The sequence below is a fragment of the Cariama cristata genome, unplaced genomic scaffold (assembly GCF_000690535.1).
Source record: "Cariama cristata isolate BGI_N322 unplaced genomic scaffold, ASM69053v1 scaffold43893, whole genome shotgun sequence".
NCBI lineage: Eukaryota > Metazoa > Chordata > Aves > Cariamiformes > Cariamidae > Cariama > Cariama cristata.
Window position 1 is genome coordinate 1 of NW_009609793.1, and position 24521 is coordinate 24521.

Here is a 24521-nt window from a genome sequence, read left to right on the forward strand (position 1 = left end):
GATTTGTCTATGTAGTGGATGAAAAGAGAAGACAATATTTAGACCAAAGTGGCAAATCTTGGTGATGTATCCAGTGAGGAGTTACTAGTTTGGAGCTTATTTTGAGATGTAATTAATAAAGTTACTAACTTGGCTCTTGCCAGCATGTTTGGGTCTCAACTACAGTCTGAAGGAGATGGCTGTTTACTGCAAAAAGTGTCTAGGAATGACTGTGAAGCCTGGAATAGTGGCGTGGGGTGACATGTTGCAATGCCAAGTGCAACATCTTGCATATATACAGGGACTAACGGGCAGAACTTGTGCTGTAACCTGGTGTGTCTTTGGTTGGGAATAACTGGAGAAGTGAAGGATGTTACAGTCAGGTCATTTGTGAGAGCTCGGTGCCATGTAGTTGTGAAGAGACAACTGGAGACACAGGCCCTGTTAAGCAGGTGCTCTCCACTGACAGGAGGGAATCTTAATTCCACCACACAGAGCCTGGGTGGGACCTGGAAGGTCATCTGGAAGGTCTGGTCACTTGCACTTAAGAGAAGGTGAACTAGAAGTAGCAGGGGTTTGAGGGATTGCTGCTAAGATGTTGAGGAGAACAGCAAGGGCATTCAGGCTGAAAATCAGAAGGTGGTTTGTAACCTCTGAGGTGCTGGAAGAGCCTTCAAAGTGAGAGCACTGAGGAAAGTCATAACAAGGTTAGGACAGAGCCATGGTTTATAGGTTATGAAAAGATTTTTCTGGCATGGTCACCCGGCAGAGTCCGGTTTCCTTGGAATACTGCATTTGGCCAGCGCAATGTGCCATGCATGTGGCTGGGCTGCAGTTCACAATAATTGTCCCTTTGTCAGAGATAAACCTAGACCGTGCAAGGATCCCATTTGGGGGGCATTTAGGTCTGTGTCTTGAGGAAAACAGTACAACTGTGTAGAAAATTATACACAACTGAAGTATTTTTATGAAAAGGGAGCAAAACGTTAAGAGGAAATACTCCGGGACAGATCTCTCAGAGCTGCAGGGCTGTGATTTAGCAATTCCCCTAGTTACTTAGGTGATACTCACTTGTGTAGAAGGTGTGGTTGAGTCTGTTTGTCTGCAGTTAGCTGGAAGCTTTCTGCCCCAGCACAGAAACAACTTCCATTTTCATAAATTGAAAGAAGACAGTAAATGAAAATAAAGGATCTTAATGGAGTAACTTCTCTTGTAACAGATTGTCATGAAACTCATTCTTAAAGAATGTTTTGATCCAAAAGAAAGTTAGAAAGTCCACCTGGCATTTGTTGTGATCAAATACAGGGACCAAGATGTCGTTCAGTCAAATGAGACCTCGAACCTCACAGGTGAGAGTTTTTGTACTTTTCCATAAAGGTTTTTTAGATTTCACAAAATAAAAAAATAAAAAATATTAAAATAAGTGACACTGCACTATTTCTAGGAGACCTGAGAGGGGAAAAAAGTGCTTTTAACATAGTATATATAGAAAGCATTCTTTTCTAGTTTATATTTAGTAACTCAACAATTGCAGAAATATTTAATATAGCTTATTTGCATGGCTTATAGTTATAGGGAAGTGTATTGTCCTTGTCAATACCATCTGATTTTCACTAAAAATATCAAAATCTAAACATTCAAAGTCCCACAACTACCACATGTTTGAACAGAATCTAAGTGGACCTTGCTCAGAGCAGGCTTAGTTATTCTTTTTGCATTCATTACCAGGAGCATCTAGGTACTTCCAAGGTAGCTAATATTACTAACAATTGTCAGAAATATTTTGAATTTTTCTTCTTGCTGGCAAGATCAAGTTGTGGTGCTGTTTGAAGCAAGCTTTCAGGGCTTTGCATTTTTTGTGAGATGAACAAAGGTAGGATTCTTGTAACCAAGACACGCTGAAGTGTTCTTGTAACGGTGACATGCTCCAGAGTATCAACTGGTTCTGGTAAGCTGTGTCCATTGCTGTCACAGTGACATACAGCAGTAGCACAGGCTCTCTTTTCTCTCATTACCATTGTTGAATTCATTCTAATGTGACTTATTTTGATGCTGTCAGCTGGCATTCAATCTCAAATTGCTCTACTCACTGCTGTTCTCACTATGTAGTCATCATTGTCAGATAGAGCCTCACTCTTTTAGTCCATGTGCTATCAAAGAAACCATTCCTGCCCTCAGAAATTGAAAGTCCACCTAAGCAAAACGAAGCATACAGGAAAAAGGTTATAATATATCTACAGTTATGATCATTTGTTCTTTATCTAGTTGGTGGAGCTCCATGTTTTTTATGTCCCGGAAGAAGTGTGGAACTTTAAGCTGAATACAGTTCCTGTAGCTCTTACTAGCAAATTCATCTCAGCTGGATTTATAACGTGAGTATAGTCTTGGGCGTCATGTACATGGTAGGTCCTTTATATTGTTCTTCTGTCATTTAGTTCAGATGTTGCTCTATAGAGCACAATTACATCTGTCAGAAGAGACTTGTTCTCTGTTAATTTCTGGAGGGTAAGTGGTTGCACTGTCCAGTCAGCTTGACAATCCTTGTACTGTCTGAGTCAGCTTAACAAAGGATTCTAGGTCTAAGTACAGGCCACTTTCATTAATCATGAAATTAGAGGAAAATATTAAGTGTGTAATTGTCTATGGCCCTAAGTTCTTGTTCCCATGAACTTGATTTCTCAGCCTCAGTGATCTTTTTTTTAATTCTCATTCCTCACCAGAGAACCCATACTTTTGTTATTTCTAGGTGAGATGGCTGCAATGAACTCTAGTTTGCGTTACTTTTAAAGGAACACTCTGAAGTAAATGACTTGGGTGTGACTAGTCTTCTGCTAGCCAGTGGCAGCAAGTGAGAAATATATTATTATATGGTCCTAGCAGCTGCACTCCCAATGATTTTCAGATAAATTTCTGCCCTATATTTCAAGTTCTGTATACCTAGATAATTTTCTCTCATGATACATTGTAATTACTTAGATGTTTTTCCTGATGTTCATAAATGCCTTAGATTTAGATTTCCTTGCTGGTTTGGACGGGCATTATCAGTGAAGGATGTGTAGCGTTAGAATTGCTTCCAAAAGAGCTTGCATTTATTGGGTTTCAGAAGACCATTCAAGGGTTGTATCTTCTCTGAAACATCAGCTTGAAGAAATGATAGTGAGTGAGAGATATTTGAATTGTAGATCATCTCTGTTCTCACATAAGACCTTGGAAGGATGTGCATTGAATTGTGTATCCATCTTTCACATATTTCTTCATACATTTGAAATAAATGACATTAGAGCTAATACCTGCAGCAAGTGTGGGCAAAAAATGGCTGGGGAAGAAATAAGCAGGAGCTAAACGTACAGAGGCCAAGCAGTGTGGCCTAGATGTGTCCATTCTGCAGACGTTGGTCTTCTGTGCTGCATGCCTGTGCTGCAAGGCAAATTTATGTTTTTGAGGAGGGTCGTCTAAGTCCAGGGTGTTTGAAATAATGCAAGGGAAACATTGTAGCCCACTGAAGTACTGTGTTTATGAGACGAAACTGAGGGTGTTTTTACCTACCTAGGGTGTGAAATGAAGGCATATAGGGCTATTTGAAAGTGCAAACAAACCCTGAGAGGTTAATGTTGAAGACCTGTCCAAGATGAAGGGATGGCTCGTTCTTGTCTATACTGTTTACCGACGATGGCATGTGCTATTGCATGTGCTAAGCTATGTCTGCGCATTGCTTGAAGACTGATGGCTGCCTGGGCCACAATCATGCTGGGTAGTATACTGACACTTAATCAGCATGGGTGATTTAACAGTCTTGGGCCTGAATTTGTTCCCTGCTTTATTGTATATGGCAGCATAGGAGCAATTAGAATTGCTTATGTTGTGCTGAGGAGCTTTTGTGTGCCTCTTGCACGTTTGGTTTTGTTCTGCAGAGATGCGTTTTATTCTATAGTGATTTTTATACTAAGCTGATTACTTTAATATTTGCATGGTTTCCAGTAGTACATTAAATGATGCAATTTGTATTTGCGTCAGCGCTCTCATCCTCAGACTGTGGTGGAAATGTTCACACTGCAGTGTTTGGTTTTGATTTAAAATACATTTGCATGTACGTATGCACACACCCAACTGTAAATTTGTGTTGGAGAAGAAAAAATTGAATGAATGTGTCTTTGCATGTACACATGCACACACCCAACTGTAAATTTGTGTTGGAGAAGACAAAATCAAAGGATTGTGTCTGCTACTTAAAGTGGACAGTGATGAAGTCTCTTCTAGCCCTTAGTGCTTGAAGGCACTACGTTCTGCAGTCCTGAACTGGCCCCATGAAACTTTGTCGCCTATGTGGAAATGCATGACTGTCGTTCCAATGTTTTTGTTATTCATCTGCTGATGAGCAAGAGCATTCTGAAAGACTCATTTTCAAATTTCTGCTACTTCCATATTCTCCCTTTGTATGGGGTTCCTAAAATATGGATATTGCTAGTTAATGTTATGACAGCTCTTGTAATACAATCTACCATAATGTGATACAATGTTCTGACTCTACCACACCAAGATTCTCTGGCCTATATGTAAATAGGTTCAGTTCTAGGACATAATTCCCATTTTTGGTCATTCTGTCCATGCAAGCCAGCATGTATGTAGCATTATCTTCCCCCTCTTACTAACTAGCCATCATTATTTGATCTTACAGATGTATTAATGAATAACAACATTCTAGGGTGTCTCCTCACATCACATTAAGAGTGCTACGGGAGAAGCTTGGAGAGTACCTGGGTGGAGTTGCAGTTGCAGATAAATTCAAATTTTTAAAATGCATTGGGAAAAAACTAGCAGTGGTAAGTTAATATTTTTTTTTTCTTTAGTGCTCTTCTGCTTTATAATGTAAGCCATAGATTTTGTTCCTGCAGATTAGATAGTATCACAAGAAAATAGAGATAACTTTAGGAGCACTGTTAGCATTGGTTTTTAAACATGCTGGAGCGTAAGCTCTTGTCAGAACACATCTACTTCTGCGAATACAAAGGCATAGCTGGACAGGTATATTAGAAACATCCTTTAAAGCATCAGATGTAATTAGTTGCCATCCAGTGAAAAGATGCTAGCTTTGAGAAGTCAATGGATTAAATATGACAGATCTGGTTGCATTAAAAAAAAAAATCCCCCTAAGGTCATTATTACCAGTACACAGTTGGGAATATGGTAGTTGAAGAATTTGCAATAGAAGCTGAGTAAGTCTAATGGTTCCTGCTGTGACCTGCCCAAAAGACTTTAAAAGATCAGTCTCTGAATGAAAACTTCGCTGGATGTACATTTATGTTCCACTAATTAGTCCAGTAATACAGCCTGAGATCTATGTAATCAAAAACCTACATCTCTGAATCATAACTGTTCCTCACATTAATTCTCTATATATTTATGTCCTTACAAACTATGACTAAAGATTAAATAAACTTGAAAATCAGTCCAACTGAAAGTTTGTTCTTGTGATACACAAAGACTTAAGTCATGTACATAAAGATAGAATATGTTTTCCACCTCTCATTTCACCTGTTTCTCACAGATTTGGAAATTAATTACAAGCTGGAAATTTGGTGCCGTTCTTTATTTCATTTGTAGTTGAGTTACTGCTGAAATTACTCACATGGAAGACTAGAATAAATACTAAGTAATATGCAAAGCTAGGTGGAAAAACATGAAGAGAAACTTAGACTGTGACACAATCTAATTCTGAAAATGTGCGTATGTCTTTAAAGAATTCAGGTCTTTTTAACTGGATGATAATAAGTAAGATGGTATATTTTCTTCCCTACTGATAGTTCTCAGATAATTGAAGAAATTTTACAGCTTCCTTTAGAATGTCAGGAAATTATTAAAATATTTTACTTTAGTACAGAATTAAAGATATTGGTAGATACAAGTGAAGATTTTTAGTGACAAATTAAAAATACAATTTTAATTATTTGGGGTATTTACTCTTGCTTGATGTTTAACTTTATAACAAAGTATAAAGCAATAAACCAACTAACTAGTTTATTTGTTGTTTAGGGTCATGGTAACCTCATTGAATTACATCTCCATGACCAAATATTTGTTGAGGAGTTTTTCCCTCCCCCCAGTCTTCTGTTTCACAACAGTAACAATGTAAGCAGTACTAAGAGCTGTAGCCTATTTGCAAGTAAGGGTCTTTAAATGAAAAATAAACATAAACCAAAATCGGGTTAATTTGCTCTTCCTTTTCTCGCATATAGCCTGTGTCTCTAACAGTGAATCAACGGCATTGCCTGGCCATTACTGAGAATAGAATTTGGCCCCATGTTTAGTTCAATTTCATTATTTAAGTGTAAGCTCAGATTTTTATTTTTTTTCCCCTATTGGAGCACATCTTTCAAATATACATCGATTACTTTAGACTTTGTTCTTAGGATGACTGTTGAAATCTGAAAGTGTATATCACACAAAGAATTTCAAGACAAACACTAAGTACAAGAAAACATAGGAGAGTAATAGATTTTTATATATATATATACACACATTAAATATTTTGCAGTATTGTATCAGGTGAATAGAGAAAATTATGTGAGACTCAGCATTTCTATTCAGACTCAACTTGAAGCAACTTTTGGTAAATAAAGTCGAGGCCTTTCTTCTGCTGTAACTGTTGGATCAGGTCCTTTGAACTGTAAGAGAAGGTGCGAAGGATAAAAAAAATTACTCAGTATATCCGTGTACTTTTGTGGGTCTGATTGAGATTTTGAAAAATAGACATAATAAAGTTTCACTACCATGTCAGAAAGTATAATAGTAGTCTAAGTTCCTTCTTCTCCATGAGGCATTACAGAAGATAGTGCTGGTTATGAAAAAATGTAGTATGTAAAGATGATGATAGAATACACAAATTAAGTGATATGCAACGTTATTGATAAAAAAGTATTTTACTGGTTACGCCTCCATTCTTTATCTTCCAAGGTGAAAGCAAAGCAAGAAGCAGAACTGGAACTGAAGTCATTTGCTCCTCCTTATGTATGTATTGAATGGCTTTTAAGGTATCATTTTTAGAAATTTTTCACATTGTACATTTCCTCTTTTGTCCTGTCTGATGAATATACTGCATATTTCAGGCACTTTATCCTGAATTATATTTATTACCTGGCGTGGAATACTTTGAAGATGTTTATCCATTATTATCATCAACTCAACAAAGACATCACTGTAATGAAGATACTAATAAGTTTGGTCATAGATCGAGATTATCTAGTCTTCCCCAACAAAAACCTGAAAAAAGCAAACAATTTTTAGAAAGCACACAAAACAGTCATCAGCTAGAAAGTCCACAGCACAGTCCTGTGGAATGGGGTGAGAAAGAACTTGTTCCAGCTTTGCACACAAAACATAAGCAAGACCATAACAGGATTCAAGAAGAACGGATACAGTTTAGAGAAAAAGGTGAGTTTTTGGTAATCCTTCACCAATGTAGTGAAGGAGGATGATGAAGGAGGAGAAGAATAAATCTTATGGTTAACATTTACAATAAAATAATATTTCTGTTTTCTAATATCAATTATGCAGATCAAATTGGATCCACTGGATCTCTCTTCACACCAAGTCATTCAAATCCTGCAGACTGGGAATCTGGAAAGAAAAAAAAATACAGACCTCTCAGCAAAATCATATCAGCCAAGATCAAAAAAAGCATAACACTCCTAAGTGGAATGACAAAGCCGAAGGAACTGCTCTCGCTCTTCATGTAAACCACAGTGATGAACAAGGCCAGAATAACGAAACACCCCAAAATCACATTAAATATCGAAAGGGTACAACTGTTTATTGTCATCTTTTTGCTAAAGCATGTGTTTTAGAAAGTTGGCAGAGAAAAGCTAAGTTTTAAGAAATCTATATTTAAAGCATGAGTTGGAATATTGCTACCAGAACAGTATTCTAATTTTTTAAATAATAATAATATCTTTCAAAGAGCTGTAGTTTTACTTTGAATGAGTCCTTCTTTATCACCCTGTACTGATATAGGGAAACATTTTACTCCAGTTGATGCATTTGTCTAATCTTATTTATATGAAAAAAATTACTAAGCAACTACTGTGAAGATTGGAGGACAATGATCCCATAATTCAACAGCAATTTTAAATGAAAAAAATCTTGTTATCAGTATATCAGGGAAATCGTTTATTCACTTCAACTTTCATCGTTATCTTATCCATGGCTATTTTACTACTGAAGAGGAAGTGTTTCCTCCCCTCCCTCCCATACAATATTTATATGCTATTGAACAGTGGTATTCCTAAAACTGAGAGGTGAGAGAACTCTTTGAGCAGACTACAGTGAAAATAGTACAAAAGTATCTAGGGGTTTAAAGCATGCATTAACTAGATAACGGTTCTGTGCCAAAATAGAAAATGTTGTTTGGAAGAAATCTATTAACTACTGCTTCCTTTAAAATTGGGTGTCTTATGGATACTGAGGGCCATTAAGTCCCTGAATAGTAATACAATGTTCTTAATATTCCCAAATTTTTGGTGATTACCAAGAAAGAATTGACTGACACATTTAAATTGGATTTGAATGACTACTATATTAGCATGAAATTATAACATAAGTTGGTTTTGAGGAATATTTGACTAGAATTTTACGGTTAATGTAAAAAAGGTGACCTTTATTCCATTGCAAATTTTTAATGCGTAATTAATAAGTGAGGCAATATTCAATTTTTCATAGGTAAGGGCACCTTATAGGTTTCAGTTAAAATGATTTTCTGGATGTCCAGCACTTTGAGTAAGAAAACAAAAATTTGGATATTGTATTCTTTGAGACATGTCTGGAGAGTGTATTAGAAAAACTTTCATGGATGACTTTTCAGTAGTTTCAGTTTCCAATCATAATCTGTCAAAAATAGCTTTGTCCCTCCATCACTGCTGAAAAGTTTGACAGCAGTCAGGTATGAGCATGTAGAGTGTATTCATTCTGACATCACTAGGGGATCTTCACTCTCTGAAAGACAGAAAGTGTTAGATACAGAATTAGTTTAGGGAAAGCAAAATAATTAAGTAGTTTCCCTATCTGTGATAATGTTTCTTGTACAAGTTACCAGAATTAGTTAGATACAAATTTTCAAAACAAAAATACCTTTTTCTGTCTGTCGGTCTGTCTGTCTGTCTTTTTCTTCTGTTATTCATACAACATTTCCAAACCCCAGAGATAACATTATTTAGTGGATTGATTCACTGAATTTCTAATACAGGTTGGAAATTCCAGACAATGACAGTCAAAATAGCTTGAATTTTTTGAGTGTAATCTATACATTTTGATCATCACTCTCTTGTCACAGAACTAATAAACGTGGAAAATAATGACCACCAAAAAGATACCAAATTAAGAAGAGACAGAACACAAGATGCTGGAATTCCTAAAATACTGGAAGACCAAACCATAGAATATGTAGGCAAAAAACAAAGGTTAGTAAATAATGAGTCTGTTAAAATAATGGATAATATTAATTCAATGCTAGAAACTTATTTTACAGACTTCAAATAAATGAAAGCAAATGGGGAAAAAACATTTCGTTACATGAATTTTGACTTGCTTCTTTGATTTTATCTTTAGCTTGTGGCAATACAGAACTAGCAAGTCTATAGCTGATCCTGGTGAAAAACTGGATAATCAGGTGTGTTTTTCAAGGTTACAGATTCTTAGTAATCTTGAGCAATAAATATAGTCTTCCACCTAGAAATAGTCTAATTTTATAAGACTCGTATCATTCTATAAGACTTATTAGAAATATGAAATACTCAAATGTAAACCTGAGAGTAACTAAGAAAAGTTAATTCATGCACTGCTACTTAGTTGATTTTTCATTAGCAAATGTACTATATGTCTAAACAATGAAATTATCAGAAGTTAGAGCTCTGGTTATAATTTAACAGGAACTACATCTAACTATCTCAGTCTTATTAATGTTAGCTGAATTTTTTTTACAGATAATTGACAGTAACATTTTATTGGTTTTATAGGTACCATTTTTATAATTTCATATTTCCTATGAGATAAATTTGTCTTCTCTCAAGCCAAGCAAAACTTCTGATAAAAATTATAAAATCCTTTAAAACATAGATATGATATTGTCACAGTATCAGAATAAGAACATATTTAGGAAGACTCAGGACCCACATGCAATCATACAGCATAATAGCCATCACTATTAACTGTTGCCTGTGAGTTCTTGTGCAGAAGTGATTGTAGCGGAGTCTTATGAAAATAATAATGAAATTGAAAATCTGCTATTATGAATTTTAATTTAGAAAGTGGCAGTCAAGATTTCGTAAGCAATCAGCCAGATGGCAGTTTTAAGGCCCATTATTCCTGGTCTTGCATGGGAATGTCAGTAACTCGTGGGGTTATGGACATGGACAATAACAATTAGCAACAGTCTATGTTTTTGTCTGTATGTTCTCTATGATGAAGTGTTCAGTGTTCTGATTTTATCTGCAGAAGTCCAGCTGTTTGCAATTTAGTAATCAATTGTACTGGTAACAGAATAAAAAAGCTTATATGCAGAATTCAAATTCAGCCCTCCCATTCACTCAGGCCACTTTCAGGCTGTATGTCTAATGTAACTGTTCAGGATTATGAGTTATGTACTTACAGTTGTGTCTTTTGACTCTATAGGCAGATGAAAACAAGCAAAATCATCTTGCTTGTCCGAAAGAATATATTTCACCTCCTAGTCCACCTTTTCTGGCGCTTTCTGTAAATTCAGCTCAAGTTCCTGCAATTCAGGCAGCAAGTGAGTATATGATTCCAAGAAATTGCAGGGAAGCGAGCATTTAATCAAGACTTAATAGTTAATGAAGAAAGAAATACCTACTTTATGAAAGAATTTGTACATATATTCATTCACAGTATTGTTACAAATTTTAATTTGTGGTTGGAAAATTCCAGGCATCTAGAATTGCATGGGCTGTTCATAGAGCATGGCAGGTTCCCAGTGCTAGAAAACCCAGCTTGTGGGCTTGGGGGTGGAAGGAGAAAAGGAGGGAGATTGGATGAAATACTGCTGGCTCAAGTGAGAATGTAGCAAAGAAAACCACTAGTAGTATTGCTGAGGATCATCTGCTGTGGTGGAGGAGGAGGCTAGTGAGAAGATCCGTGATTGACCTGTTGTTGCAGACTAGTGGAAGTCTGAGATACTATCCTGCCTATGACCAGCTGGAGTTGAAGGCAAGATTTTGCTACAGTTTGTATTGCAAAGTATTGTGAACAGCAAATAGTCTTTTGAAGGCTTCTTTTGGCTTCATGTGGCAAGAGTTTTCAATGTATGCAGTGTATATATATCTTGAATATATAGTTTTAGTGATACATTGTCTAGGTATATAGAAGGGTGTTTACTTGTTTTTGTGTGTGTATGAATGCCTGGATGCCTGCTGGATTTCTCACTTTTTTCTAACGCACCAGCCATTTCAATAGTTTATTAAAATAAAATAATTTCTACTGCCTGTTCTAACAGAGCTTTTGGCATGATTTGTGATGGGTGCATTACAAAAAACTTGATTGATCCATCCTACTTACAGTATCCAGATGCTTGCTAAATATAATTATTGTATCTTTAGAAAATGAGATGGTAGAACAGTTGCAACAAATGAAGAAAGACAGAAGACACATGGAAAAAACTAGAGAAGAACTGATCAAAAAAGCTAAAGGGCTACTGGAACAAAATAAGCTGAGGAGATATCATGGTACACTTTTAATTTATTTTGGAATGATTGAGCAATGACACTGAAACCAACGTGAAAATGTTTGTCTCCTTGTCAGTGAGCTTAATTACAGAGAGAGCAGTTTGCTAACCGATAGCTCCAAGAAGGCTCGTTTGTAAAACAGCGTCTTGGAAAGATTCAAGGTTGCAATGTTTCCTTCCACTTTTTTGTGGCAGTCTTATAAATCTAAAAATATCTTGGCTTTTATAAACTATTCAGGTTGTGTCCCATGTATGTACAGTGCCCAAAGAGCTACTGCAGGCCACTTCACTGTTTGAGGCCCAGGGCAGCTGCCATATTCTAAACCTGCCTTCAGCTGGTGCCTACAGAGGCTTTTACTGTGTTGATAGGGCTTCTACTTAAATTGCCAGCATAATACCTTTGTTTCTCCTGTCTAATGGTATTCAGCTTATGGCATGGAAGTTACAAACCTGTCGTGACAAGCTTGACAAACGTTTTTTAACAAGGTAAAATATCATTGAAATCCCACCTTAATTTTCTTTGTAAAATTACTTTCAAGTTTATACTTAAACTATCCTTCCTAAGTCACATTCCAGTTGTACAGAGATGAGTTTAATCACTTTAATGTTTTGAGATCATTTCTCTTTGTACTTAAATATAGCTAAATCACTAGGAGTCTCAACTATTACATGTAGCTGAGGAGAAGGAAAGGAGAAGACAAGCCAATTCTTCTAGTTATTCTCTGAGGGCATGGCTACACTGCACTCTGCAGCATGGTGAAGTTGTATTTTTAAAAACAAAACAAACTTGGGTACTTGAAGCAGTGAATCTGTAGTAGCATGGAGCTGCAAGGCACGCTAATTTACCCTGCTGAGATAAGCCCTAAATGGCCTCTGCATTGCCTTAAATTGTGTTATTCAGTTTGGTAAAATAAAGGTTATTTCACAAGGATTCAAACAGCTTCTGCAGGTTCTTTGAGAAGTGTCTCTACCTCTGAATTATTTTTATCAGACCTGTAGAGTTTTGTAAGTAAGTGCATTTGGAAACATGTCTCTTCACAAGGTCTAAAGGGGAGAGCATATTCTGTAGGAATAGGGATCCAGTCTATATTTAACATCCTCCTAAGACTGCCATGCTGACAGTCACTCTCAGTTACATACCATGTAGGCCTCCAACAGCTGGGTTCTTTTTGTAAGTTTCTGAGAAGCAGTTGTCCTTATTCCCTAAAAGATGCCTTGAAAGAAGGAATCATTTAAGACACGTTGCAGACTAGTGGATGTATGTGGCCATAAAACTGTCACACCAGACATAGGGGGTTTACGTGCCAGCTGTTGATAGCAGATTAACAAGACAGGAGGAACCACAGGTAAGTATAAAGGTAAGTAACTGTTTCACATAATCTTGGGACTTCTGTATAAAACGAAGCTGTTCAAAATCTGTGGCCCTGCAGAGCTCAAATTTTGTATAAATCTACAGTGCTAAATATTCTGCTACAGTAAAGCTGTGGCCTTCAGTCTGTGGTGGGCATACCAGTCTTTACAGGTCTGGAGCACTCACTATGCAGCTGAAACGTGCAGGACAGCCAGGCTGAATGAAATTTTGGTTTTGGACATGGTGTTATATCTTCATGGACAGACAGAGCCTTTTGTTGCAGGTGATTGTGGGAAAACTCAGTTGCATTTATAGTGAATGTAATTTTAATAAAGATACTTCACTAATTGCTTTTTTTAAAGAAACGTACTGCTATGTGTGCATTGAGCAACTGAATCTTGTGAGATCAGTTGGTCATTACTGTCTTCAACAAGCCTTATGGTAAGACCAAACAGTTTTCCTCTGTAGTTCGTGAGGCATGGAAAAAGAAGTACTTTGAAACTAAGAAAGCTACAGTTTCACTGGAGGACGCTTTAAACAAGCTGCGACAAGATTTAGAGCTTTACCACCAGAAATTACTCTTGCAATTGGAAGCCAGAGATAGCCGAAAACGACCAAACAATATGACAAACTCCAAGGTATTTGCTTGTATTATTTAATCTCTGTTTTTACACAGCCTGTTTTTTTGTATAAAATATAAATTGAAGTAACAAATTCATCACCAACCAATAATCTGTAAATTAGCTTTAACAGCCAAAATATACCTCAATGATCTGAGGTATAGAATTCCATCAACCCATTCTTCTCAAAAGACCTGAAGAAGTGCTTGAGTCTGAGCATTTGATTCTTTCTGCTCTGTGTTTGTACAATACCTTCTCATAACAAAATTCCCTTTTGTTGATTAATGAATTGTTCAGTTCTGTATTCAGTTCAGTTCTCTTAATTCCAAATTTCACGTACAGAGGTAATGAATACTAGTTTGGAGGACAAGAAATGTGACTGAGGCTTTTGGAGTGGTTGCACCTGAACTATTGTGCAACTGTGAGTCTAGGGTTGTGTTGTTCGTGTCAAATCATGGGAATTTCGGTGAGGAATTCAGAAAAGAAAAGATAAAAGATAAGGGGGAAACACTCTTCCTGATTTTCTAAATGTGTTAATGGAAGCAAGTCTATTGGCAAATCTGAAGCTAGACTAGGAAAAATAAATGTCCCTTTCTTTTATGTGAAAGTTGGAAGAGTGTATGTACAATCTAAGAGCGTATCTTATATACAAATGTGTATTATTTATTTGAGCTATCTTAATATAAATATCTACAATATAAAAATACTAACAGGGTTGATATTACATTATATTACTAGCTATGTTCAGATATATTATTGCTCCTTTTGGGGGCAGGGATATGAGGGGTTCTTTTAGGTCTCTCTCTGGCTAGGCACAAAGAGGCCTTGTGAAGGATACGCACAACTTAACATGCATACAGTGGTTATTTATTGGCTAGCACACACAGAAGATAGCCAGGATTTAATGAACTATTAGGCTAAGCACAAGCACGCTCTCCACCACTGGTAAACTACGTGCTGGCCAGGCAGGCATCAGTCAGGTGGGAAGAGTTGGGCTCTGGGGAGCAGATCCTGCTGTCACTGGTTTCCCCTCTTCCACCACCTCTGTCCTTACTGGTGGCTCAACCCACTGACACAGTGATTCCTCAGTAGCCCTGAACTAGTCTTGACAGCCCTGCCTAGTTTGCATGACTATGTAGCTTTCAAGCTTTCTCAGTGGTCTCACGCAGCGTTACACAGCTGTGCGGTGTCAGAGCTGGGACTTGGACCCTTGTACGCAGGCAGCCACAGCCCTGGGTGGGGAGAGGCTTACAGCAGGAGCTCAGAGATGAGAGGCTACAGCTACCACTTAATGACTCCTTGTATGGGCAACTTTATCGCATCATTTGCTTCAGCTGACACTTTAATAGCATTTTGAAAGGCTTGGAACATCAAAAGATTACCACATACACACCCACGCACACCCCTCAGCATTACTGACATCAAGGGACCACGTCTGACTTACGCGAGCTGGATATCAGAACCTACATATTGAAAACATGAATTTTAGTTTTACAGGTTAATTCAAAGATAGGCCCACACACAGCTACTGCTGAAATGATGTGCTGTATAACCAGGAGTTTACCTGCACTAAACATCACATGAGTGTAGCAATCTCATCAATAAATGTACTGTGACAAAGTGATGCTAAGCCTGTGAGAGGAAAAAAAAAAATATCTGAAGTACACCTTTTTATTAGAAATGCAGAGTACCCATAAAAGATAATTGCAAAACAAGCTCTGATCAGGATCTTAACTTCCCAAAGCAATAGGGAGTGGAAGAACCTCCACACCCAGCTGAAGGGCTGGCAGCAGAAGGGAGCTGCCCTCTCTTGGGGAGCAGACTGCTTACAGACCAGAGACAGCCCAGCACACATTAAGCATTGGAAGAAAGCAGGGGATTTGGAAGGAGTTTAGAGGATTGTTTCTGAGTGGTGAAGTAACACCCAATGAATGGAGAGATGCACTAATACTGCACTTAAAGTTTTGTTGTTGTTTCACATAGAATTACACAATCATCCGGATTACTACAGTGCAGCATGAACTCGATCAACTGAGGAGGAAGCTGGATGATACAAAAATGAAACTCATAATAGAAATTAAGGTACTCCTCTGCCTTTTAATTAAAACAGTCAAAATATTACTATGTATAAAAAGACTTAGATCTTCCCAAACATTAGTTGATGTAAATATTTGCTAAACAGTTCTTGGTTTATGCTGTTAGTTTTATGGTGTTAGTTGTCATTGCAACTTTATCACTTGAGCCAAATTACTCCAGAACACCAGGTTATTGGATGATTTTGAATGTATGGCATTCAAGCAACTTAGATTTGCAAGGTATTATGTAAGCTAAGCTTCACAATCTTTTGTAAAAGTCCCATTTCACTCAAAAGGTAATTGAAGGAACATGCTTGGTGAGGCACTAATCAGTAGCAGACCATGGCTAAGAAAAAAAATGCTATAAAGAAAAAAAAAAAGAGAATGGCTCTCCAAGCAGATGGCTGTCCTCTTCATCTGCTTTATTCCGTACCAGTGCTGCCTATGGCTCCCTTTGGAAGATGATGGTATAGGCCTTTATATTGGATAGCTTTTCAGCTCTGAATGCTTGAAATAGGAGTCCTCTACATCACAGAGATTGCCCATGCCCCTGTTTACGAGGTAATCTAGGATGGAGGTACTCATTATGCCTCCTCCACTGTATAACAAGGAGTGGAAAGAACAATGAATTTCATAGTTGTCTCTTAAAAACACGAAGGCAAAGTATAGAAGAAAGTAGTACTAGAACTATTTAATTAAACATGTAAAATTTTAAAGATAAAAGATGTATCCTGTATAAAATTCAATCTTAGTTATATAAACCCATATACATGTCAACTCAAAATTAACTTCCTTAAATTGCAACTCCTTAAATTACTGGTTCTTCTGCAGATGAGAAAGCAGGCAGCATCTGATTTACGAGCACTGAGAGCGGAACTGACACAGAAGAAGATTCATTCAGCTTTAATTCTCCAGTCCAGAAAATCAGGAATTTAAGAGGATGACATGACTTTAATATCGGTAAAGTCTACAGAAGCTCTGTAATGTATATAGAAGCTCAGAATTTCAGAGTATTTGTTTGTATGTTCTTGAAGTTATTTTGTAAAAAGACATCAAGTATATAAATGCTGTTGAATTTGTATACTAGGCTACTGAGGTACTGTAGCTCACTTTTTAAATCTCACTCTTACTATAAGATTAGTCAGCTACTCAAACATACAGTTTAACCTAGTAATGTGTCTAAAACAAAGCTAAGTTATTTTAAAAGTGCAAATTAGTGAACTGTGTAACATCACATTGGTATGCTAATGTTCTTTCATTAACAAAATACCTGATAAGCATATAAACCTGTAATCTATAGGTTCCTGTTCTTATTTTCACATGAAATTTTTGGAAAATTATTAAAATACATCTTCTGTGAAATTACAGCAACAGTAATCCTTTATTTAGCTATGTACTGAATTATATTGTTGCCATTATAAGTATGCCTATCTGTAAATTACCAATGTAGTATTACCGTATTATTATGAAGTATGAACAAAATCTCAGCTAATCTCACCTTATTTAATATCTAGCCATTTTTGTTCCCTCTCTTATTAGGAAAGCCACATGGACATCAACCTGCTGTAGTTAGTGCAAGAGGCAAGCTTTGTCTTGGACAAGCTGTAATGATGATCCTAGTCCAACTTACAGTGTTGCATACTCTTGTTTTTCTTTAAGTTCAAGCTCATGCATGTGCTTAGATAACAATTCTCTGAAAAAGTAATCAGAAACCTCTTCTTGACAGTATAGCTCTCCTGTTTGCCTCTTTGCAGTACCAGATTTTATTACGTTAAGCAGAACAATAACATGGAATAACTAGGAATTAATGTCAGCTAAAAAGCTGACAAGGCTGTATTTATTACCAGAAGTGAAACACTCATGGGAAATCAGTAATATGATAAGAAAATTATGCAGCTCTCAAAAGGACTAACTTCCAAATGTCTTTGAGTCAAACTACCCATTATCCAATTTATTTTCTTAAAAATAGGATTTAACAAAGATTTTAGTGCTAAAGTATTGAATTAATAATTAAAGCTACAACCACTTTTCCTCAATTCAGGATTGAATGCTGCATTCTGTATTTCGGAATTGTGTCTTATTTAAGACACAAGAGCAGGCACCTAGCTACTGGAAAATCTGAACCTAAATTCAAAACAAAACAAAACTCATGATTCTTGACTGCTACAGGAAAGAGAGTTTTATTATAAAGTCATCTGGCCTTTAGTTAGGACTTTGTAGGTCAGATCATCTACTCCAGAAGACCTCTCAATTTCACAAATATCTATCTCACAGGATTTTAGCATATGAGTGTAAATAGTAGTACAAATTCTGAAATATCTATATGTCAAATAAATTTATCAGTTTCTCCTTAAATCTACAGACCAGAGTTCTAGGGAAGTGCCCTCTGATTTTTCAAGGGAATATTTTTTCTTTATGTGAGCACAGTAGGCTTCACCTTCTGCTTTCTATCACCTGTAGTATCACGCAGTCAGACACTCATATGAAGTCTTCCAGTCTTCTCCGTGGTAGCCATTATGGTAGTGGTGCTATTCTGTGGTGTTTTCCTAGCAGCTGTTTAGCAAGGGAAAAAACCAAACCAACCAAACCAACACCCCCACAACTGACTACATATCTAATTAAATAAATTGTTTAATTAATGGAGTCACTTAAGCGGGGCATAGTTGCACTTTAATCTGGTTGTGCAACAGTTCTGAGAAGACAGAAGCAGTGTGGTCTGTAAGCTGTGGAACAAGTAAAGCATAAACAGACAACACTATTTACCAACTTTAGTGAAGACAGATATTATTTAAAAAAAAAAAAAATCCTGTACACACCAGTCAAACTTTCCATCACTACAGATATTTTAAAAATTTAACACAATTTCTCTGGGCAAACTAGAAAGAAAATACAACCTCATATTATCTCAGAGGCAATGTCACATAAAAAAACCCAACAGGCTACTGAATTGAATCTTAGTGTATGGAAAAATACATATGAAGTTCATTAAGTAAGTTTCTGAGTTCTAGTTTTGAGGAAGTAAAGAAGTTTGAAATGGAAGAAGACATCATCCACATCCTCTCCATATTAATGTTCCCTCTTCAAGATAAGGTCCAAGGCTTTTGAAACTAAGGACTTTACATGATACATAAACTTGGTGAAACTGGAGTTTATTGAATATTCCTTTCTAATAAGTCTGATAAAAATCTTAATGGCAACTACTTCACGTTATGTAATTTCTTCAGTCTATAAAATATTTTAATCTCTAGAAGGGTAACCAAGTACAAGTACAAGTTTCACCAAGTTGCATGTAGGCAACAATCTATCTCTCCAGTATTCTGTGCCTAATCTGATTCAAGAGTGTCTTAGCTAAAATGTAGGTTGGGGTGGGAAGTCAGAAAGCTGAGACTGCACTATGCAACCCCAGGATGAATACCTGCTGCACCAGGCAGCTTTAGCAAAGGATCATTATGAGATTGCCCCTGTAAATCCACCACTTGTTCTTACTTGTTACCAGATATACACTGAGTTCAAGCTTTAACTAACTTATGGTAGCTGTGAAAAATGAAAAAGATAAGCAGCCTTTAAAAAAAAAAAATGCTGCTAAAGCAACATGGGAACTCTTCAAAGAATGAAAGTATGGCTTTGCATGCAAAATGAAACGATGAATTTGGCTAGTTATCAAAGTTTTTGTAATCATGGTATATTTATATAAAGTCAAAATGTATGATAGTATAAGCCATGATAAAAATTTACAAATTTTCATCATTGTAAATCAAGGGTTCACATAGTTCTTATGGTGTCAGGGCTTGCCACATTGCTTCAGTTTGTTGTTCTGCTACAGTTTCCCTGGAATAGTCAAGACTATTTCCATTCCACATGCCAATGCCCCTTAAACCTCGATTCTTCACATATGCTGCTTTTAGAGAGATGCTGCGAGGGTCATCATACCATACTTGGTGGAAGTGACCAAGAGAATCCTAGAAAACATTTAAACACTAGTGTCAGTATCTACCAGTCTATATAAACATGATACATTGCAGTTCATGGAGTTTTGATTACGTTTTTCTGTTGAATGCAGTGAAAAGTACAATTAAAAACTGATATACAAGCCATGTAGATTTACATAATGATACTTTTCAGATTTACAAATTATTTTTCACACAGGACAATCAAAAAATTTAAGTCAAATACTTGGCTATTTTTTTATTTGTAGAATCTAAGTTATAAAACAGTGACATATTTTAACTGAAGTTAGATGAAAAAACTTAGCTAATTTGTATTTTAATAATTTTTTAAAATACAGCTAAAAATCTCAAATACACTAACCTAACGGGTGAATTTAGTTAGAGATTAAGTGCTTTCTTCACTAATAGAGTTTTATAGGAGGTTATAAAATCTTGTCAAAGTTATGTTGCTTTGACCTGGTCATTGCTTACAACACCTTTTAATCATCTACATGTGAAACTTAATTATGTCTACAGAAACAAGACAAAATGCATACACTGTGGTGTTCATGTAAGCACAATCATTTGTGGACTCTTTCATTATGTCTATGTAGAAACCAAATGCAGAAGAGAACATGCATGCAAGCCACTGGGTTAGAAAAACTCAAACTAAAACAGATTCTGAGATGCTCTTAAATCAGTCAACTCGTAAAAGTGACTATAATTGTGAAGGGTGGAGCTACAGGATTTCTTTGTGCCAAATCATCCTTTTTGATGTGATACAATCTCTTAAGAAAACTGTAAAGTAATAAAGAACTTTATTACTCCTGTAGTCTTCAGTCACTGCACCCCTCTTTCAGAATAGAAATTCAAGATATGGAAATCCAGCCACCCTTTACTACGCAAAAAAAAAGAAGTAGAAAACACAAATGGAAGAATCTAACCCTGAAAACCTTATAATCAAAGAACTATGGTTCATAAACGTTTACTCCACAACATGGTGCCTTATAAAGAAATACTTACCTTGTATTCATAAAATGGAGACTTCTGTACCTCATCCCACAGCACCCCTGAAAGAGAACTGTTCACCTGCTTCATGATTGCTCCGTAGGGGACCTGACTCCCTGCAGCATCACTGCAAGGAGCACCACGGAAAGGTACTTTGGAAAGGGAACAAATGTGATCCTGAAAACAAAGCAGAAGGCATGAGTTTCATGTTACATAGATTTATTGAACTCCAAAATAGCAGTACAGCCAAGAACAAAGTCACAAAAGGCACTGGGGTTTCAAAAATCCCAAATTTTCAAATATCTGTGTCAGACATAGTATTTGTAGACAGAAGTAAATTAAAACAGTTAAATTTTGTTTACTCCGTAGTAATATAGGATTGGATGGACATGATTCAACTTACACAGTTGTCATCTTTTCCATTTTTACTTCACTTTTTCCATAAGCATAATGTTGTTTGAGACTCCATGATTTATCCATAAACTGCTATACTTTAACAGTCATATGTGTGCTACACTTTGTTGCACCTAGTCTTTAAGCAGTGAGTTTAGTGACTGTGTTAAGAAGGCAGATATAAGTGTTGTAGTGCCTTTGGACATCATCTCTTCTCGTACAGATAACATCTATAGTTCCTTAGTCAAACACGGTGCTTGGGTATCATGGGGTTCAGGTTGCCTCGGGAGAGATAAAATGCCTTGTTTGGTAACACACTGCTCATCAGTTATCAGCCAAGCAAAAGTCTCTGTCTTGAGTCACAGCTTTATGTTCTTACCCATCAGAGCACAGTATTTCCTAATCCAAAAACAAGATCACCAAAATCTAGCTGTCTCTTTCCAAGGAAAAAATTAACAGTATGATTGCAAATGAATAATCTTCATTTTACCTTAGATAGGTTTTGGCAGACATAGTCATAGCCGTACCAGGGGACGCCCATCACAAGCTTCTTAGGATCAATGCCCATCGTAATGTACTCTTCATATCCTAGTTTTGAAGGAAATAAAAATTAAGATGCATTATTACATTTTCCCATGTTTTTCATTCTTACAACTAATCTACAGCCAGAGCCAATATAGGACTTGCATGATCCCCAGACAGAGGCTAAGGTGCAAGCTCTTCTTTACCTCCCACCTGCATGCTCCTGGACTTGCTCTATTCAGGTCCTACTAACTGCTCTAGTTGCTCACACTTAAAACCAGCTGCCCATAGCAGCAGCTCACAAAGATGAGAGAAATGTTTCAGGTTCTTTGCAAGCCCAGACAGACACCATTGCTTTGGCTGCTGTTTGTCGTTCTAAAGGTGTTCTTCACAACCGTGAGGGCTAGACAATCACTTCACAAGTAACAACACACAGCTGCTAAAGGTCTATCCGTAGTGTCATAAGGATCTGAGATACTATTTTCACATTAGGACAACACATATTTGAGCAGACTCAAAAGCCTTAGTATAACCAAAAAACTTGTCTAAGAAAAGGCGATCTTTTCTGTCTATTCATGTGAACAAAGGGGAATGTTCTGACTCCCAAAGGGGGGAGGGGGGGGCATTTTGTCCTCACCAACTAAAGTCTGCAGGTAAGGAGCATTGGCTTTTGCAATACAGTCTGTCCAGATCTGGCTCTGTTCATCATATGACATCACAAATAAGAAGTCACAGGCATCTGCAATCCCAGTGTAGTTGTAGCACCTTTTATCTATGCATGCTGGAGACCAAGCCACATCAAATGTTACCTGATGGAAAAATGCACAAGTTAGTATCGTGTATGGCACTAAGGCACTCTTGTTTTCTCTTTAAAAAAAGTTGTAACTTTTTAAAGACAGTATTTCCCAAATGTTACACAGTGTTTGAACACACGGTGATACTAATGAACTACAGGAGAAGCTGCTCAGCTGATAAAACAAACATTAGATAATAAACAGTGAGTGCCCCTATTAGTGAATTCAAAACACCAAAGAAATTAAAATATAACATGAAAACCATCTGATCAAAAATATGAAGCATGATGCAAATCCTCAAAACTTCAGTGACAGGTTTACCAAAACATTGTCAAGCTTTTGCACCAGAAGGCTGTATTTGCCCTACTTTCAAAGATTCATTAAGCCATACTAATAACTGCCAGCTCTCGCAAGGGAGTAACACTGCATCTACAAATCTCAGTGAAACCCTTCTCCCATTTAAATTCATACAGGTCAAAAAGAGTGACTCTTACAATAGTGTATCATAGCTAACATTCACAATTAACCATTCATGAGAATATAATGCTTTAGATCTACATATTCATATGCTAGACAGCATTCTCAAAACTCCATGCATTTCATAAAGTTAAACTCAATGTTTGTATAAAGTACATTATTATTACCTGTGATCCTGGTATTTCTCTGTGAAAAGCATCTGCAGTTTCTTTAACAAGCTCTGTTAATGCATAATACTCAGGTGAGCTTTCATTAACTTCTTGCTCTATATCTATGTTAATACCATCCATACACTGTTTTTTTGCAAGGTCCACCTGTTGGGATATCCACACCGCTCTTTTAGCAGGATCAATGATTTCCTCAAGAGGTACATCACCTAGACAAGAGGTCTTCAAGAGTTAACATGTATTTGCACCAAAGTAATAGTAAGGAAGAAAGTTTGTCTTTACTAAACCAACAGACATAACCACAAAATAAAAAATCCCCACACCCATACTAGTAAAATACAAAGGAGTTAACTTTTTTCCCCAAGCATAATTTTGAGAGCCCACCCCAAAAGAAATTACCAAGTTTCTTTGAGACAGCAGTGTTTAAAATTAAGTTCCTTTTGGATTTTTTTCTATAATTTTAATGTCCTTACTCCTGCTTAATATTCTTTTAGCCACCATGAACTACCTTTCTTGAAATCAATGTACTTTCAGTATTTCCACAGAGCCAGAGGGACTGTGTCTTACTGTTCAGATAAATATACTTTTATGTTTAACTTTTGTTGCTTTCTACATTGTGGTCCTGGATTCCTCAACAGAGGCCTCAACAGAGCCAAAACTTGATTACATCATATCAGGTGTAATGGACTTTGTCGTTCTAATCAGCATTTGTACTTGCACAGAGTTCCTGAGTATTCATGTTTTAAAACTCAACCACTTCCTAATACAGAAGGAATAATTTAAGTGAAAAATACTAAAGATTACTTAAAATCCCTTCCCTTACCGTGTCTTTTGGGTACTGTGCATAACATCCAGAATACAGGCCCAAATAAATATCTTCTACAGGCTTCTCCTTTCCTCCCTTCTTCCCTGTTCCTCCCTAACTGTGACATTCCCTGTTCGAGAACGTTTAAATAAATGTCACTGGAATGGTTTTGTTATTACTGTGGCAGAAGCCACCGCTGCTTTTCTTTTTAATACCCTGCATACCAGCACGTGCAAAATGTCAAGGTATTATAGTCTTGTGTGCATTTTCCTCTTATTAATTAATCCTCTTACTGATTTTTAATACTCTGTATACAAGTGAATGTGAAATGTCAAGGTATTATAGCCCTACATACATTATGTTCTTATTCACGTATCACGTAAATATCCACATTTTCACAATGCTACCAACCTTTCAGAACTATCCTGGAGCCTTTAGAGTGAGCGTAGCACATGAGCTCAGGATCATACTTTCCGAAAGCTGCCACAGTTGTAATTTTTGACCAGTCGTAGGATTTCCAGGTTTCTTTTCCCACATCGAACACGAAGACCTGGAAATGGGGTAAAAACCACCCTCGTGAGCTCCAAACACTTGTCGGCAGGACCATTATTTTCCAGAGGCCTCTTAGAAAGGAACATGACCTGTGTCTCTGGAAACCACCGTGCGCGGCTGCCCCTCT

At 36.8% G+C, this 24521-nt stretch overlaps 2 protein-coding genes across 2 annotated transcripts; one reads left to right on the top strand and one right to left on the bottom strand.

The window, feature by feature from the left end:
- The first annotated feature begins 1271 nt into the window (after positions 1–1271).
- SPATA1 (spermatogenesis associated 1) lies at positions 1272–16686 on the top strand. Its single transcript, XM_009697626.1, is given in 14 exon segments — positions 1272–1328; positions 2245–2351; positions 4682–4799; positions 6931–6984; positions 7083–7407; positions 7531–7602; positions 7605–7734; positions 9300–9428; positions 9577–9637; positions 10639–10756; positions 11580–11705; positions 13524–13693; positions 15659–15757; positions 16582–16686. Coding segments are annotated over 14 exon segments (1650 nt in total). The 5' UTR covers positions 1272–1292.
- Positions 16687–19233: 2547 nt separating this feature from the next.
- Positions 19234–24392, bottom strand: CTBS (chitobiase, di-N-acetyl-; the record flags this gene model as incomplete). Its single annotated transcript, XM_009697627.1, has 6 exons — positions 19234–19709; positions 20700–20861; positions 21568–21665; positions 22237–22408; positions 23038–23246; positions 24254–24392. Coding segments are annotated over 6 exons (966 nt in total), but the record flags the coding sequence as incomplete, so codon positions are not given.
- Positions 24393–24521: the final 129 nt, after the last annotated feature.